General features: G+C 38.4%; 1 protein-coding gene across 1 annotated transcript in view; it reads left to right on the forward strand.

Annotated features, from left to right (window-relative positions):
- Nucleotides 1-17,761, forward strand: part of LOC145990367 (luciferin sulfotransferase-like) — a 50,137-nt gene extending 32,376 nt beyond the window's left edge. Inside the window, exons 5-8 of the mRNA XM_083126060.1 lie at nucleotides 8,038-8,164; nucleotides 8,792-8,886; nucleotides 9,518-9,698; nucleotides 17,439-17,761. Of these exons, the coding sequence (XP_082982186.1) occupies nucleotides 8,038-8,164; nucleotides 8,792-8,886; nucleotides 9,518-9,698; nucleotides 17,439-17,545 (510 nt within the window). The 3' untranslated portion in view covers nucleotides 17,546-17,761. The remainder of the gene's footprint in view (nucleotides 1-8,037; nucleotides 8,165-8,791; nucleotides 8,887-9,517; nucleotides 9,699-17,438) is intronic.
- The last annotated feature ends 2,012 nt before the right edge of the window (nucleotides 17,762-19,773 follow it).

Raw genomic sequence — 19,773 nt, forward strand, 5'->3', positions numbered from 1 at the left:
AGTGTGGTCTTCAAGTGGTGGACTGGAAGTACACGTCTTTCGAATTGCACTTCGAATGCAGCGCCAAATACGATCAGTAGATAAAACTGAGTACTCGCTGTTTTCCTCGCCATTGAAACACTTATTTTTCACCATAGTAATCAGATAGCATTTTCAAATGTTCGTACACATACACTTCCACACATTAGAAAAACTATAACCAACAACTTGCTGGCCCATAACGTAGTATATCTACCTGTGTCGCTGGCTTTCTACCTCCGTGATTTTAAACAAATGAACAACGAGTGCGGAAACCAAGTGACCTAGTCACCAACCATCTGCACTGCGAGCTGTGCACTTGCGTACTTCTGTTCTTGGCGCTTTCGAACTGTACTAGGTGACGTCACTTCCGCCCAGACCATACTTCAAGTCTGTACTTTGTACCTTTCGGACAGAGCCTCAGTTCGTCTCAGGGGGTGCTATTCCGGCTTCCCGCGCTACGGCGGCACGTGAAGGTCTTCTGCTAGAGTGACGTCAAAAAGGGGATCCCTCAGCTGCGGGCCGCTTAATAACATGTAAAATCATACAAGTTTATCGCCTCATAGAGGCGATTATAACTCTTGGGAAGCAATGTTTATAACATGTAGTTCTTCTTCACTGCTTTCCCGTGCCTTCTCAAGTTAACTGAGGATGGCAAACGAACAAATTCATGCTGAATTCAGCAAAAAGGGAATCAATGTCTTTGGTTCTTTAACACTATTTGTCTACACTTCTACACGCAGCAATAAAGTTGGTTAGTTGGTTGATTGGTTGATTTGGTGTTTTAAGTCCACTTTATGCACAGTAAGGCTAATCGGGACTGGGCCTACAGGTTAAAGTGGAATCCGAACCACCATGTGCCTTCACCGGGTATCGACCCCGGGACCCCTTGATTACGAGACACAGCAATGAAGTTAAATGATTATTAGATGAGAGTCTCATCTTGAGACGAGCACAATAGAGAACACTCGTAAAATCCTAAAGTGAAACAATTTGAAATGCCTGTGTGTGCTGGAGGGGTGGGGGGAGTAGAGTCTCGTGCGCATATTTTCATGCAAATAGTTTACTAATTTAATTAATTATAGCGTGGACATAACTGCAACAGGATCGAGAGAGTAAGATTGAACGGAAAGAATTAAGTAAGTCCCTCTACATGTATACGAACGGGTCTCCATGACAGCATAACGCTTTAGGAAGCCAGAGGCCCCAGTTTGAACCATAGTAAGGCATATAGCAATGTTTGTCTCATTAGTTCATCATTCATCCTCATAGTAGCGATCAACCCAGTAGAAATTCGTCTTTAAATGAACGACACATACAGACGTATTGATTTATTATTATTTCGTTTTTCTGCTTCTTCTGGCTAATCGCGAAGATGAGGATGAATCGTGATAAGATGAGGCGGATGAAGGGACAATCATAAACATGTAAGGACAACACAATGGCCACGAGTCCAGACGCCAGAGCCTCGCTAGTCACTAGTATGTAAAATGCAGTGGTATGAGTCCTGTCGAGTTGCATCCACGGGAAGCTCCAAAATTTCTGTGTTGTGTGCGTGTGAATAAAACTATTATTATTATGAAGTTACAGTTACGCAATAATAAACGTCTAAGCCGTATGAATGCAAATATTGCCATCAGTTTCAATAATACGAATGTCTATAACAGTATTCTTCTTATTTAATTTTTATTTAACACGTAGTGTTTTTTTTTTATATACGGAAGAAACATGCATCAAATTATGTCAATATATTTTACATATATTCAGGTAGTGTTGTATTTTAAAAATTTCCAGCAGTAGAATTTCAGCAACTTCTTTGCAGGGGCGACTTATTGTTGACAAGAATTAATTGAAGTTACTGCTGCATAACATAATAAGTACGAGTATATTGCAAAATCATAGAAAAAATGCAGTGGGTGGAGGATGTCTATGCAATTTATCCTAGTGGGGGAATTTTCTTTAAGAGGATATTCTTAACTAGAGAGATAGCATTCCAAAATCTTTCCCTCTTTGAGCACTGCTGCCTCTCCTGTGAAAACATCTTGCGGGCGTCCTTGTCAAATTGCGTCATTACGAGGCAAATATTTTTTCTTATTTTTGGGTTGCTTTCCTGTAACTTTTACCTAATTGGAAGGCGAGGATGAGTAATGAATACATGAAATAGATGGACACCCGCAAAGGGACACAATGTCCAGGCGGAACTCGAGCCTTAAACCTTCGCTGGGTAGCGAGATCGTTACTGAACCAATTAACGTTCTCACCTATTTCTATTTTGAGGGCCTCCCGGATGGCGTAGTGGTGGCGTCATTGCCTTATAATCGAGGGATCCCGGGTTCGGTACCCGGTGGAGGCACGTAGTGGTTCGGATCCCACTTTAAACTGTAGGTACAATTAGCCTCAATCTACATAAACTGAACTTAAAACGCCAATTCGATCAATCTGTCTTATTATTTCACACGCTTTTTGACATATAGAGCAAACTAGGGCAATGAAATGAAAATGAAAGATGAAATAGATAAGGCACACAATGATACACACCCATGCCTCAACCAAGGTTCGCTTTTGAGTTCATAGAGCGTTACGCTAGCGATTCCTCCAGGTAAGGGATATACGATAGACGATTTGACGTACACCGAGGGGGTTCATACCTGCAGTTGGGAACATTCAAATGGAAAGTAATTGCTTCCAGTTTCCGAAAGCGACATGGCTTTCATTGTTCGGTATAAGCCAACTTCGAGGCACAGATTTCTCCCAGATGTCAGAAAAATCTGCAGGTCCAGTAGTAGCGATCAGGTATTCGTTTACAGAAGTGCTTGTGCTGTTTGTCTTCAATATTAAAGCGAGTAATTTTAGGTCGTATTACGTGTATTCGGTGTCTGTACCATGAATAAGCGTGCCAAAGGTAAACATTCTTGTGCTGTTGCAGAGTGTACCAATTGGGGCTGTAAGGAATCTGGCACCACATCTATTTCTATTTTGAGGGCCTCCCCGATGGCGTAGTGGTGGCGTCTAGGGATGGCCAGATCCGGATCCTGGCGGATCCGAAATCCGGATCCAATTGGTTCCGGATCCTTAGGATCCGGATCCTAATTTTTTCGGATCCGGATCCGCGGATCCGGAATTTTCAGATCCGGATCCGGTACTTTCGGATCCGGATCCAGTTCTGTCGGATCCGGATCCGTGTTGCCATCCCACATGCGCTTTTTTGGAAAGTAAGAATGTGTTTATAACATATTGTTACCTGCTAATATATATATATATATATATATATATATAATATACATACATACATATATATATATATATATATAGTGTGTGTGCGCGATTTGTAATTAATTAATGCACATACAAGGGAGCTCTAAGTCTCCCCCTCCGATTTCCATGAAACTTGGCAGGTATATAGATGGGCCCAAAGGAAGAAATACGTGTTTTTGTGTTTCAGCTAAAAAACGGTTTTAGGGGGCAACCCCCCTGAAATGTCAAGATGAGGTGAAATTGAAGTGGCGATCTGACCCCGAAACTACGTAAATATGGCATAGGAAGAAACAGGGGGCATAGAGCCTCTCTATACACCTGCCAAGTTTCATGGAAATCGGAGGGGGACACGGAGGTGAAATGCCTACTTAAATTTGTCCTCATATTGACATTAGAGGGGGGTTGCCCCCTAAAAGTTTTTTAGCCGAAACAAAAAACACGTATTTTTCCTTTGGGCCCGTTTTACACACACCTGCCAAGTATCATGGAAATCGGAGGGGGACACAGGGGTCAGATCCTGAGTTCAATTTGTCCTCATCTTGACATTTGAGGGGGTTTTGACCCCTAAAACAGTTTTTTAGCTGAAACAAAAAAAACACGTATTTCTTCCATTGGGCCCCTCTATACACCTGCCAAGTTTCATGGAAATCGGAGGGGGACACTTAGATAACCTCCCTTGTTAGTCTTACACTTTGTAATTATATAACACTGCATATATTATAATGTTTTATTTTAATTTGTAAAACTAACTGTAGAACAATTGTATATTTTTTATAACATTTCTATCTTGTTAAATGTGTTAAAGTTTTCATCCTGAATGGAATGTCTCACATTTATGTGTGTTTTCATTTCCAATACATACTAATGAATACATATTCGTTTCAATGGCATTTACAAAATCACCTCTGACATTTTATGTTAAACAAGTAAGATTATTTTTGTGCACCTGTGTGTTAGCCGATGCGTAGCAAAGTATTTTAGGAACAACACTTGAAAAAAATTCTTGTAGGACAATGAAAAATTTCTTTGTAATCGAAAATCATAATACCTTTTAAGGTGTGGTAATATTATAATGGGATTGAGATACGAAACTCTCGGATCCGGATCCCGATTTTCGGATCCGGATCCAGATCCGGAACTATCGGATCCGAATTCAGATCCGTAATTATCGGATCCGGATCCAGATCCGGAACTTTCGGATCCGGATCCAGATCCGGAACTTTTAGATCCGGATCCGGATACAAACGGATCCGGATTTTTCGGATCTGGATCCGTTTGGCCATCCCTAGTGGCGTCATCGCCTTATAATCGAGGGATTCCGGTTCGATACCCGGTGGAGGCACGTAGTGGTTCGGATATGGAAAAAGTTATTCAATTTGAGATTGTGTTTGCATCCTTCCATGCGTCAACTGTTTCCAAGCAACATAAAGTTATGGATACTCTAAAGACAGTACTTCAGTCAAAATTTCCTGAAGTTAACGAAAAGATTATTTCCCTGTATGTCAGAACAAGAACTTTTATTAGAATTCGACATTTGAATAAACTAATGAAACTCAAGTCCATGGAAGCAAGTGCAGCGAGAAAAAGACGACAGTGGGTAGCATCGTCTTCAAAATCATAAGTCTCCGGGAAGGGTAAGTTGTAATGAATTTTTATTCTTACTGATATTTATTTCCGCCTCAGCCTCTACCGTAGTGATTAACAAATCACATTGCTAAACCAAGACAGAGGCCAGGCCTATTGTTCATGTATTTGTTATTTGACGTCGCTTTTTTACCACTTTTGGTTAATCGCGGCGATGAGTGTTGATCACATAAAATTGATGAAAGGGCAGGCACAAAGAACATCAATGCCCACGACGTGACTCCAAGTAAGGAACTTCAATGATGGGATTCAAAGTCGAACACGCGGTTGACCAGATACGCTTTCCCACGACATTGCATTTTATCCATTTATTATTTATTTATTAATTTCTATAAAACATATTTTGATGTTACGGTATTTTAAACACAAATCAGTTTAGGTAGAATATTTCTGCAATTTTACCATAGTGTAAACTTTAATGTAAGCGAAAGCATGTTTGCATCACTAGTTAAAGATTTTCACATCTACAAAAAAAAAATATATCCAAAACCCATTTCCACCTCACTCAAGGATTATGTTAATTCAATTCAAATTGTACGCGGGTTCAGTGCCATGAATCTAACCTTTACTGAACAGAATGAGATTGGTTCATAGAATGTATCGCCGAAAATCAATTTCGCTGATATCCCGTTGTCACTGTTCTATTTTCATTAGATACGAGCTCCAATTACCATTTTAATCCTTCGTTTTAAAAGTTATTCAAACACAAAAATAGTTATCGGGGGTCATTTTAAAGTTGTTTTTTTTACTTCATTACTGTCTTCATTTGATTTTTGATTTTCTAAGAATTTCGGCGGGCTGCAGCCCCTTAAGCCCCCCCTGCGTACACCAGTGCTTGCCACACTCATCTAGGCCATCAAATTTATCATTTCATCATTCATTTTTAATGTTACTGTTACCCTAAATACGTAGAAAAGCGACGTCATATAACAACAGCGACAGCGACATCCTATGTATACTAGATATATAAATTATAATGAACAAATTATTAATAACAAACATCTGTGAAAATTTGAAGGTATGAAGGATAATAAGTATTGGTGTGGTAGCGAAATATTTAATACGTAAAATTGTATTTATTTACCCATACGCAACTTCAGATTTCAATGTAGGGGCGATATAAGAGGATAGTCGTGATTACTTTTTGTTTGATTTGTATAACGCCATTTATTGTAATTGCGTGCTGTAAACTTCTTCATATTATTGCCTAGGTCTTATTCCTTGCGTTTTGCTTATTATTCTGCTGCAAATGGTTAATAGAACCAAGATATGGACAATTAAAAATGAAAATATTTCCCGTAAGCTTCCATTGCTACGCGAGCCACGCCCCTTGACAGATCCCCTTGGTCACGTCAGAGCTCGTTGCGGCTTCTGGCCAATGGGAAAGCTCCGTGTCTCGGAATGCTCTTCCTAAAATACTTCTATATTCCTTGAGTTCGTCTATCTTCGGGATTAAAGAACGAACGTTTGCGTGTGCTATGCTGAGGTCGGATAAATTTAGCAACCTCTGCTTCCGAACCAGGATGTCGTGGGTCTTTGACCGAGTAACGGGGTTGAAGCTGTTTGATGGTCAGGCGGGTAGGGGTGGCTCTTTCTCTCAATAAATTCTCTGGCCTTGTTTATTTCCCTCATTTGCTTCATGCGTTTAATGGTCTTCTGCTTCGCGATTTCCATGTTCAATTTCATTGTTTGCCTTCCAATTTTGTTTCCTTATCTATCCATTTACTTCTTTTAATTGATAGATTTACAATTTTTCTTGTATGTACGCATTGCTTGCATTGTAGAATTATTTCTCTTGTAGTCTACGGTTATTACAAGCATAAAAACACAGTTTTTCATTGTGATGTTTCAGGAGAACACACGCTCCCGTCATCAGACATTTATTTTTAGTTTGATTAAAGATACAGTTATAACAATGGTTAAAAATTTTCAACAAAAAAAGTTAGCAAGAGTGTGTTTTCAAACGGAGCAGATTTTCCCCCATAATAGTGTTGTCCCCTCAAAAAACATTGTTTCAATTTGAATTGATCATGTTCATGGAATAATTAACACATATTATTGTGGCTGAAATGAAATTATATGTGTGAAATATATAATTTTTGGTTGACTTTTATTTTCCAGGGGTGGGGGGCGTGGCCCCCCTTGCTGACGTCCATGGTATTAGGTAGTGGTAAAATAGGCATAAAACACGACACGAGAGTGGGCCACTGCTCATTGTCCAGCAGTGTTGCCACAATCTGTAAGCACAATTTCCCTTTGCAAGGGGTAAAATTTCCCTTTTTCGCCCATTTTTTCCCTTCATCTAAAGAATTAATAATAATAATAATAAATATTATCGTTGATCCATGTTCGTATGTATGTATAAAATGTTAAACAATTTAACTTTTAAATGCTACGACGTCAGTGGTCCCGGATTCGAATCCCCGCCTGGGATGACTGTTTGTGAGTGTCCATTCATAAACTTCATCATATCATCACTCATCCCCATCTTTGCAATTAGCCACCCACTCCCAAAGCCGGAACATAAGGGTGAATGGTCAATAACCTCCAGCGCCAAACGGTAGCCAGATGTGGACCAACCCAAATTTCACCCTTCCTCTCAGAACAAAGTATACAATTTTTTTTTTAAAAAAATCTCATTTTCAAAACTGGAATATCTTATAATGTTTAATGTAATTAATATTGAGTCTGTCTTAAAATTTCCCTGAAAATTCGCTACTTTTAATCGAATTTCCCTTTTCCCTTTTCACTTAAAATTAGGTCCAAATTTCCCTTCAAAAAGGGAAATTTCCCTTCCTGTGGCAACACTGTCGTCCAGTTAGACGGGCAAATTTCCACAGCACGTGGAGGAAGTGGGCCTTGCTTGGGTCTTCGGGTTCGATAGCCGGTGGAGGCACATGTGGTTCGGATCCCACTATAAATTGTAGGTCCAGTCCCGATTAGCCTCACTGTGCACAAAGTGGACTTAAAACACAAAATAAATCAACCTTGCTTGGGTGCTGTGAGTCCGCGAAAACAACTAAATTTTTATCCCAAATTTATGCAACCATGCGATACGGATTCAGAGTTGCCACTGACATTTATTTTTTCTGGCGAAACCTTTTCCTTGATTTGTTTCAGGTGGTGTACGTGGCAAGAAACCCGAAAGATGTCGCTGTTTCTTTTTATCACCACAATCGACTGTTGACTGTTCAAGGATACCAAGGAAATTTCGAAAAGTACTGGGACTATTTTGAAAAGGATTTACGTAAGAAGCAATTTCTTCTTCTGTCCTCTTATTTATTTGGTAGTAATTGCTGCTACAACTGTTTTAAGCATTCCCATTGGCTGGTAGCTTTTTGGGGTGGTAAATAATCTGTGGTGGTTAGGTTAGGCAAGTTGGGTTTGGTTCTCTTAGAAGAAGAAGACGACGAAAAATGGTTCTAACAGGAAAAGCGACCTATTCGTAATCTACGATTATAAAATTTATGGGCAAGGGGAATTCATTTTCTCATTAGTATCCAAATGACCTTTTGCTAAGCGTTCCAATTCAATTTCTCACACAACTAATTTCAGGAAATAATGCAAGCGATAGTTTGAACATTATACCAAGAGATGGTGCTGATGTAGTGATCGATCGAATGGTGGAAGTAACCGAATGAAACATTTTAGAACGGAAGAAACTGTGGACAATTCAAACAATACTTAATTCATGTTTTAAAAATAATAATATATTTACTTGTGTGTGGAGAAATGATTGAACATAAATATTGAACCGATCAACATTGTCTCTAATTCATGGCAATTATCATATAATATAATGCAAATGAACAAAAATATTGTAGTGCCACAGATTTTTTAGTACCTAACAAATAACTTTTTTATATTTCCATAGTTCCATGGTCGCCATATTGGCGCCACACCATTGAAGCCTGGCAGATGAGGAACCATCCAAACGTTCTCTTCCTATTTTATGAAGACATGAAGAAGGTGAGTGAAGGTCCTATCAACATTTCAAACTTATAATTTTACTGCCCCCCACTTTTTGCAATTTTTGCGCCAGCAAGATGCTACACCTTATCTAACAAGGGAAAGTAAACTGTTCTTGCCTCCCCCCCTAGTTTTGGAACCCAATCGCCGCCACTGCTTAAAAAGTATACAAGCCTCAGAATAAGACATGTTACGATCAGTACCCAGTAATGTAAAACAATAAAGAGTAATAAGAATCTTCCTATCTCACTATTTCTTTCTCAGCAGCATAAATCCCAAGGAATGACTTCGAAAAATAATTAAACTACCATTGATTGATTGATTGATTGATTAGCTTTATTTTACATCGCTTTTTGTGCCACTTTTGGCTAATTTGCGAAGATGGGTATGAGTGATGACATGGTGAAATTGATCAATGGACACTCACAAACATCCATGCCCAGGCCGGGATTCGAACCCGGGATTTCTGGCGTCGTAGCGCGATGTGATAACCACTCTGCCACGGGGGCCGGCAAGAATTGTCACAAATTATAATTAATTTTGACCTGTAATTGTAATTGTAAATGCTTTACAGAAAGTCAGTGTAATTGTCAAAAAATAATACATTGTTTTGCTGATAATGAATTTACAGGATTTGCCAGCCGCAATCAAGAAAATGGCGAAGTTTTTGAATAAGAGCTACAGCGATGAAGAAGTGAAGAAGTTGGCAGAGTACTTGGACATCAAGAATTTCAAAAAGATGGAATCAAGAACAATCATTCTAGAGGCTAAGGGCTACCGGAAGGAAGGAGAACAATCTCTTATCAGGAAAGGTATGTAAGAATGTTGCTTGATTGAGTTGGTGTTTTAAGTCCACTTTACGCACAGTAAGGCTAATCGGGACTGGACCTACAGTTCAAAGTGTGATCCTAAACACTATGTGCCTCCACCGGGAATCGAACCCGGGACCCCTTCACAACAAGGCGACGGACGACGCTACCACTACGCCATCGGGGAGGCCTCAGTATGTACGAATGTGTGTGCGTATGTGTTTATATATATATATATATATATATATATATATATATATATATATATATATATAAACACAGTCAAAAAAGTTTTGCATCACCCGAGAAGTCATGAAAACAGCATCCGCAACTTGCCGAAGCGGACAAGAAACGATGAAGCAGAGCTCATTGTGCGAAGTAACGCGGTCGACGTGCAATACCGATCACCACAGACGACTACCGGAGTCGACAAGCGCATGCGTGTGTACGAGCGTAGCACCACGGTAGTCGGCGAAGGTTAGTTAGGTGTTTTCTTGTGTCCAGTTAGATAAGGTGAGCTAGTGCAGCTTTGTGCAAGGCATGCCTAGGCGTACGATAGTGCAGTTTGATCGGGCCAGGATCATCACGCTACTGCAGACTGGCATGTCACAACGGGCTGTAGCTAGGGCTGTTGGAGTGATGCAAAGCGATGTCTGTAGGACCTGGAGGCCGTATACAGATACAGGAACAGTAGCAGATCGTCAATGGACAGGTCGTCCACGGGTCACGACACCAGCACAAGACCGCTATGTACAACTCTCAGCTCGGTGACAGAATACCATGACGGCAAGGAACATCACTCATGCCCTCCAGGCAGCCTCTGGTGTGTGTGTGTCAAACCAAGCTGTCCGTAACAGACTCCGAGAAAGTGGCTTATGTTCCAGAAGACCTCTCCGACGCCAGTACCTATTGCCACGACATCGGCGCGACCGTGTGCATTGAGCCCGTGCACTTCGAAATTGGGGACCCGATTATTTGGACTCATGTGCTCTTCACCGATGAATGTAGGCTCTGTCTAAGGCCAGATTCACAAAGAGGACGTGTGTGGCGGCGAGGCTCTGGACTGCAGGAGCGGTTAAGTTTTTCGAGAATATCACGCATTCTATATTTATAAGTAATTACATTTTTAATAGAAAGCGTATCTTTTATCAACATTTTATAAGATTTGGTCACCTGCAAAAGTTAATCCATTTATCTCCTTGTTCTATCACAATAAGAAACTCAAAATATAAAATTTTCCTTATACTCTGCTTACACATTTTCTTTTTTCTCACAATCTTTATCTCGATCAATTATATCCCTACCTCTTAGAAACATGTTCCCTACCTTCTTTAAATATACAACAGTCGCAGCAAGGGACAAAAAAGCGAAGTAAAATAAAGCAATTTAATCAATTAAACACTACAAAAATAAATTTACGCTGTGTGTTTGTGTTAAAACTCTAAAAACATAAATAAACTCAAGTCACCTTCTTTGGAAAAATGATTGCAATTAAGAAATGATTAGCCCCGTCTAGTTCGCTACACTTTTAGACATATGGTGGAGTGCAGGTGCATCCCAGCGCCAGGCAAGTGCAGTATAACTGTGTTCAACCAAATAGACGAATAGCTGTATTCAAGTTCAAAAAGTTCAACAATTGCCTCTGCTTTAAACATTCATTTGTTTAGTTAGCTCGCACCATGTAACCATACACCACACACTACACCGCTCCAGAACGTAGTACTACACATGCAGACACCAAATACACTACTTAACACCAAATCAACAAAATAGACAAGTTAATGTTGCACTGTGTAACCGTTTATCTGTGGTGTAAAAAAACTAGACGCACATAAGTAGTAAGAATATATTATATTTATAACCTCAATTTACTAATCGGGAAAATTCCCCTTAGCGAACCAATCAACACAATTCACGTGACAAGAAGAAAGTTCGCGCCTCAACCAATGCGATGAGTTGTGTGATGATGCTGTCTGTTTCCGCGTTTGACTCATACCAATCGTACGTATATCGTCTCTTTCCTTCCCTCGCCTCATGAAGTTCGTCCATCCTATCCGCTAACTTCTTGCCTGCAGCCCGAAAAAGAGAATCGGGATTCTGCAAGTTTTTCATACCGCTTATTTTGCGAAGATTGTCCATAAAAATAATCTCGCACGGTGGACGAAATTCAGGCGCTATTTTGCTTAACTCAACAAGCCTTGCGACATCCTCACCTGCATCGAATGTGTATGCAAAAATCTTGTGCAGCAGTTCAAGTGGTAAGTCGGTTATACAAGTTGTCATTTTCACAAGCTGTTATTTAAATAGAACTTTCTCGGTATTTATATATAAATTTCCTCCTCAGGGAAAAATACAAAACGCACAATCAAGTCAAAATTCAATAAGATTCTATTTACTAGAAGAAACACTTTTAAACTTACGATAATTGATAGAATGTAACTTAAAATACAATAGTTATAATTATAATATTTTTTTCAGCTCTGGTATTTATATATAAATTTTCTCGGGAAAAAATACAAAATTCAATACAAATACAAATTCGTACAAATTCAATCTGTGTGAAAAAAGACTTGAACCACCTTAAAAATAAAATAATTGTAGCTATTACGATAACATTTTCAGCTATGTTATTTATACAGAATTTCCGGAGACAACAAGTAACATGTGATCACATCAAAACTCAAGCTGATCGAAATTACTATGAAAAAAAAATCACTTGATACACTTTTTTTAAACTTAAAAATAATAAATAGTATGTAGCTTTAAAATAAATGAAATGCTTAACTTTTAACACTGCAACAACATATCCATACTCTTCAAACACTCTCACGATACTGACTGATCTGTAATGCGAAAACCCTTTAAATAACCTAAGCGCGGATGAAAACATCCGAAACAGTAAGTCAATCAGAAGACACCCATTACGTCATAACCAACAACACGCTAGATACGGGTCTGCGTAATAACTTGTTGCGTAAACATTGCGTAATAACTTGTTGCATTGTGTGGGTGTGCGTGGGTGGGTATAGGTGTACGTGGATGTAGGTGTAGGTGTAGGTGTGTGTGGGTGTAGGTGTGGGTATGCGTAGGTGTGCGTAGGTATGCGTGGGTGTTACGTACTTTAACTCGTAAGAAATTATGACACTCGTACGAAGTATGAGATGAAAAATCACAGATTTGCAATAGTATAAAATCAACAAAAACATCATGAAAATAGGTTTTCCAATGTGCTTAAATTAATAAAAATAATAGGCCTCGTACCAAGTATGGACTTGAACGTATACAATACCTCTACTCCGTCATGATGCAAGACTTTTTTGACTGTGTTTATATAAATCTCTGAAATCGCACGATACTGCATTGAAATATATTCCAATGTTGGTGAAATGTGCATTCTTCTTATTTTTTATTTTATGTTTCTTTTCTGGCACCTTTGGCTAATCGCGACGACGAGGATGAGCGATATGATGAAATTGACGAAGCGACACTCACAACTAACACCCGTGGACAAGCCTGGATTCCAACATAGAAACTTCAGTGGTGAGATTTAACGTGCCGCGGGTGTTGTGAAAGGGGCTTTACCTCATAAAGATGAAGAAGACGTTTTCCCGATTAGACCTCTAAAAGCAACAGCGAATCGTGAATTAATCAAAGAGAAAACTCTGATATCATGTACATCACATGATGACACACAATAATCCAGTCCCTGTAATAGATTCCCGTAAAAATTTTAGTTATGATTTGTCTAACCAATGGAACCTAGCAGAATACATTTAGGAGAGTCAGAAAAACTTGGGTAGACATCACCATATTCTGGACCGGGTGTTTCAGACGCCATTTTGGCTGACAGCGACAATATTTTGCTTTTATTTCCGCTCCTGAAACCGTTAAAGTCATAATTTTGGTGTCTAAATATATGTTTTGAAGGGCGAGGAATCGAATAAAATGGTTCCTGAAGTTGTCTGGTTGTTATTGATTTCAGGAAATATTTTTTTTTCGATTTGTTTGTCCAGATCCATCAAAACTGCCAGTCAAATCAAGGATATCTCAGAGTAATCTTATTCAACGAAGTCACTACATACGAAAGGAATTACTATGTCAAAGGCTTCTACATTACAAGAGACCAGACAGCAAACCATGTTTTCATGAAAGTTTCAAAGTTAGGGAAGACCTGCTCTGTAATGAGAGCACTGAAAAGATACATGCTGAAACTGAATTTGCAATCACTTTAATTAAACATGGGATTCCTGAAGATACAACTGATGATCTAATTGTTCCAACATGGGCTGGATGTCGTGCTTTGGTATCAACAGCTACACCACCTCTCATGCATGTGGGATTTGTTCCATTCATCCCCAGACCAGTTACAGAACATGCTACAGTTTTCTTTTCATTGAAAAGTTTGCAGAATGTTTGCTCACAGTTAAAACAATCAGTTGGTGTTAAAACTGCAGAATCAGTAATGAATGGAAGTAATTATGTCAGATCGCTCAAGGGCTTACTGATTCTTGATGAAGGTATATTGAAGATGAAATGGTCAGCATTTTTGAAATGTGACCCCAATGGAAAATATGCTATTACCATTCAACAAGCCCAGAAATTGAAAATAAGTATTTCAACTAAGAATGTGAAAACAAGCCCAACAGAGTTTAATGAACTTTTAGCAACTCTATACAATGACTTTCAGAAATTTTCCAATGATTGTGCCACTAAGTTCGAAATGTGCCGATACTAGGATACATTCCTTTACCTTGTAAACTTGTTGTAATTTCTCATAGCGTCTGACAGAGATGGCGATTGGAATAGCCACCTTCAAGTTATTCAGAACCTTCAACCTATATTCTGTGAATTTGACAGTATTAACTATTTAAGGAATGCATCATGGTATCTGAAAAAAATGCGATGGTTAGAGGAACAGCATCCTGAAGTGTATCAGAAATTTCAAACAGACCATTTTGTAGTGAGGCAAACCAATCGATCATTTAGTGCTGTGTCACCGGTCATGAAATTGGAGCAAACTATCCAACGATCTCGAAAGAGCTCTCAAGGAATAATTGGAGAAACAAAGCAACAAATGTGTGTCACTGAATGGGAGTTGGTATATCACGAGATACTAAGAATAAGCAACTGTTTCAGAGAAATACTTGGTGCTGATGATATCAGTTACAGTGAGGTAACTCTTCATCATGAATTATCAGGTAACTTGAGTTCCAAGATGTTAATGTTTGTGAATGCAGTATTTGAATTTATGAACAGTAGGGGCAATCCATATGAAACATCCAGCCAGACCCAACTTCATAATTTTATCAGTAAACAATGTGTACCGCCTGATGAAAGTGAGAGAGCATGGAGAAGAGAGTTATGAACTATTCAGAAGTGAACGTTTCGTTAAGGAAACTACAAAACTTTCTGGTGTCATCACGAAGGTAAGACTCCCAACAATGATGGGTGAAACCGTAGTGCCTGCTCCGAAATCGAAGACAACACTTGCTTCCCAAAAGAATAATATTGCTGCAGCTGACAGAAGTATACACATAGCTAAAGCACGAGGAGAAACAATGAAAGATATTTTGAAATATGATCTGCTGCCAATTAATATGTTATTTGATAATAATGGCTACACAACAAGACCTGTAAAGTATCTACTGTTTCACATTGGAGAAAAAACTAGATCCAACTGATTACTGTTTTCAAGAACGTGAAGTCATGAATACCTCTGTCGTAGTTGATTTTATGTCACAAGTTCGCCAACTCAGAACTAAGTGTATGGGAACTTTTAAAAGTATATTTGATAAAGTCTGGACTAATGCAACTCAATACCACGGAACTAAAAGAGTGGATTTTGTATTTGACAGCTACATTGAGCAGTCACTAAACGAAGGTGAAAGAGAAAGACGGAGACCTGATGATCCAATTGAAATGATAACAATGGAATGGGACACACTAATTCCTATACAGATGGACAGATTCTGGTCTTCAAGTAAAAACAAACAGCTGCTTCAATTGTCCGCTGCTACCGGTTTTATTGAACATGCAAAAACGACTAACTTTACTACAATGATAAGTGGAACCATCACAGGAGACAATTATACCAGAGATGCCTTCATAGTTATGAACAAGGAACTTCGAACTTGCTCTGGCCTTCAGACCTTTGTAGAAGAAGCAGATTCCAGAATGATACTCCATATATTCCACGCTGTTCAGTCAGGCATAGCATACCTCATAATATTATCTAATGACACTGATGTAGTTGTTCTCGTCCTTCGATATCTATTTGAACTATTCACGAAAGGATTGGAAGAAATGTGGATTAAAGTGGGAGTGGGTGACAAAGTGCGTTATGTACCTCTACACACACTGGGGAGAAAACTAGGAGCTACTCTTTGCAGCACTTTAATTAAGGCACACATCATTACAGGTAGTGATGTTACAAGCAAGATAGGAACAAAGCCATCTTCACTGAAAGCATCATCAGAAACATTACTAATTGGATTTGCAAAAGAAAATACTCTGTCTGAAGAAGCACTTGATAAAGCAGAGGAATATCTTGTTCAAGTTTAACATCCATCCTCAAAGTATAAGACATTTGATGAGATTCGTTAAGATGCAAATGGCGTACTAAAGCCTGATATCTGCCTTCATGAAATGCGTTCTGAGCTACTAATACAGTGTACTTGTAAAGCATGTGCTACTAGTAGATGTACATGTCGTATGAAATATTTACCATGCACTGAGTATTGCAAATGCGGCGAAGGATGTAAAATATAGTGCAGGAGAAAAATAAGAAATTATCATATTATTATGCAGATTGTTGCAATAACTTGTAAAAAACATTTAAGTTCAGTGTTTTCATAATTACTTGTGTGCTTTATTGGAATATAATTTTTTTGATGTGTGCTTTATTTTATTATATATATTTTTTCAAAACTTTTATGTTGTGTAAATGTAAATTTCCAAATAATTGTAGTCAGTTATTCATATTATCCTTTATAGATGCAAAATAACAAACAGATTTCCTGAAATCAATAACAACCAGACAACTTCAGGAACCATTTTATTCGATTCCTCACCCTTCAAAACATATATTTAGACACCAAAATTATGACTTTAACGGTTTCAGGAGCGGAAATAAAAGCAAAATATTGTCGCTGTCGGCCATTTTGGAAAATGGCGTCTAAAACACCCGGTCCAGAATATGGTGATGTCTACCCAAGTTTTTCTGACTCTCCTAAATGTATTCTACTAGGTTCCATTGGTTAGACAAATCATAACTAAAATTTTTACGGGACTCTATTACAGGGACAGGAGTACAAGGTGAGGTAGGAGGCAAAGGTATATCGAATGAAATTCTCACAATTATGCGCTCACCTGCGTCATAACTGAACAGTTTTCTTATGCATGCCTGGGCAGCCTGCATATAATACGTATATCATGCTGGTATATCTGCATGTATGGTGAGGTACTTATTGATAATTCGATGCTTTACCTCCATCGCGATTGTCCGCGGTCGCAATTATCACAAAATTCATACTTACACCTTTGATATCAGTCCTTGTGTACTCTAATTGCTTTTAATCTTGATAAGGAATTCCTTATCGCAAGACGTTGTCACTTTTAACTTGTCACACCTGCTCTATTTAGTTCTTGATAAGGGACTTGTGTGTACAGCCCAAGTGGGGACGCAATCATGTTTCTTTACTTTAATCATTGATGACAATAGAGAGAATATGCTTTCTCTTCTAGGTGCAGTGGGTGGTTGGAATGAGGAATTTACCCCTGAACTTCTCGCGAGAGCAGATGAGTGGATTGAAAAACACCTGAAGCAGACGGATCTACGATTTCCTTTGTGAAGATTGAGGGGAAAGTCCACACTGACAGTTTTGTAATCAAACAATCTAATGTGTGCATATACTTTTCTGACATGTATTCAAGGGTGTACGAGAGAAGCCTTTTCGGGGGTTCAAACCCCCTCTGAAATATCTGCGAAATATTAAAAATAAAACATGTAAAATTAGCTTGTCCAAGTATTGGCAATAATTATGAATCGCAAAAATCTAGTGCATTTGTATCATAAGCAGCTGCCTGCATTATGTCGTAATAACAAAAAAAAAAACTTTCTTAAACTTAAACCCACTAAAGTTATTTGACTATTGTTCGAAACGTACACTTCGCAACATCTTATTTGACCGCCCTGAAAAATTTCAAAGTCCGAAATTCGTAAATTTGGCAGCATAGCGCTTCAGAGCCAACTAAGAGTAGCCAACTTTGCAACATTTCTTCTTCCTGAATGAAAACGCTCGTGATTTTTTTTCATTCTTTCACATTCCATAAAGTAAAGATACCCTAAAGCAGTAATAAAAATATATGAGTAGACAAAAAAATGTTAAGTAGAAATATGAATGTTGAAAATATTTCAAGATTCTTCGTTCTGAATTTGAAAATAGGAAAATGTATGTGCATTGTGAAACACTGAACAGGTTCTCATCCACCTGGAAAGAATTGCGGTCACATTTGAATGCAAGAAGGCAAATTTATGATGATTTTTTGCGAAATGTTTAGTAAAGATACCTTGCACAACACCAAACGATTCTTCAAAGTGTGTCATTTCCTTGGTTCTTGGCGAAAAGTGGTTCGAAACTCCGGCACAATGTTGCTTCAACTGAGATTAACGTGTTTTACTGAGCTTTCTGTTAGCAATCTCCTGGAGTAATTGGTTAGATAACAGTACTTTCGGTTTTTTTTACTGTTTTCGTCAAGATCGAAACATCATAGGTTCAAATCCTACCCTTTCCTTATTATTTTTTTCCTTTTTATTTACCGAGTACGAAGTGTTCTAATAACGTAATATAATATTATATGATATTACTGTAAATATTTATGCTATGCATGCTCAGTGGCGGCGATTGGGTTTCAAAACTGATGGGGCAAGGTGGGGGGAGGGCAAGGACAGTTTCTTTCCCTTGGTAGATAATGTTTAGCATAGTGCTGGGTCATCTGCCCCTCCACACTCCATAATCGTCGCCACTGTGCATGCCTCAAGTAATGCTTCTACTAATGTTTTTAATCTTTCAGTGATTGGCAGGATTTTAGGAAATACTTTTCTTTCATTCAGTTATAAGTTAACACATATTAAGAACTTACATGTCAACTTTCTGCATCCGGAAATGCTGGACGTAAATCGCATAAATATCAACGGAAAAATCCAAAAAACGTAGATAAGCATTCTCGTCCAAACGAAAAGATTTTGCAAAGAAGTAGGTTTGAACCCATGACCTTCCATTCCATAAGCAAACGATCCCCCTACACCATACGGTTCACGTTATTTTATGACTCGGTTCGGATCCCACTTTAAACTGTAGGTCCAGTCCCGATTAGCCTTACTATGCATAAAGTTGACTTAAAACACCAAATCAACCAATTCATCTCCTTTCAGAGTGGGCCTTCTATGATACTGTAGTCGGCCAGCATCCGAAAATATAGTTCTGCTTCGCGTATACCAGAGTGTAATTGCATTTAATATTGTGACTAATTTTACTTTAAAACTACAGATTAAAGCGATAATAGTGTCCAGAAAAAGAACCTCAAAGTAGATCTTCACACAAAGTATTTTAATGCATTGCCAAACATTTCAGTTAAGAATAATATTATGCTTTTCCATTGACCGTATTTTCGATTCATGGTGAATTTGCTACAAGGACCATGTCAAGAAAACTAAATATGTAAGTTTTACTAGTAAATGCATTTAAAATGCACGAAACAACAGGGGATGAGAAAAATAAACCTAAAAAATAAGTAAAAATGCAACAAAAACTGTTAAAAATACTGACAAATAAACTAAAAGCCAAAAAAGGCCGAAAAATGCAAAATAAAAATGTAAAATAGAAAGTTTTTTCCGGCTCTAACTGAAGGGAAACGGACATGATATCAGGTTTAGCATTGTTTTTAAGGGTCAGAAAAAAAGTTGATTTTTCATCAACTTCCGGACCCTAATTAGTAATTGTGACCATTGAAAAAGTTGGAGATAGCTTACTTAAAATTTTCTTGCTGAGGGATCGTATCATCCCATATCTCCACTTCA

This window comes from Lepisma saccharinum, chromosome 7 (assembly GCF_977018435.1).
Source record: "Lepisma saccharinum chromosome 7, izLepSacc3.1, whole genome shotgun sequence".
Classification (NCBI taxonomy): domain Eukaryota; kingdom Metazoa; phylum Arthropoda; class Insecta; order Zygentoma; family Lepismatidae; genus Lepisma; species Lepisma saccharinum.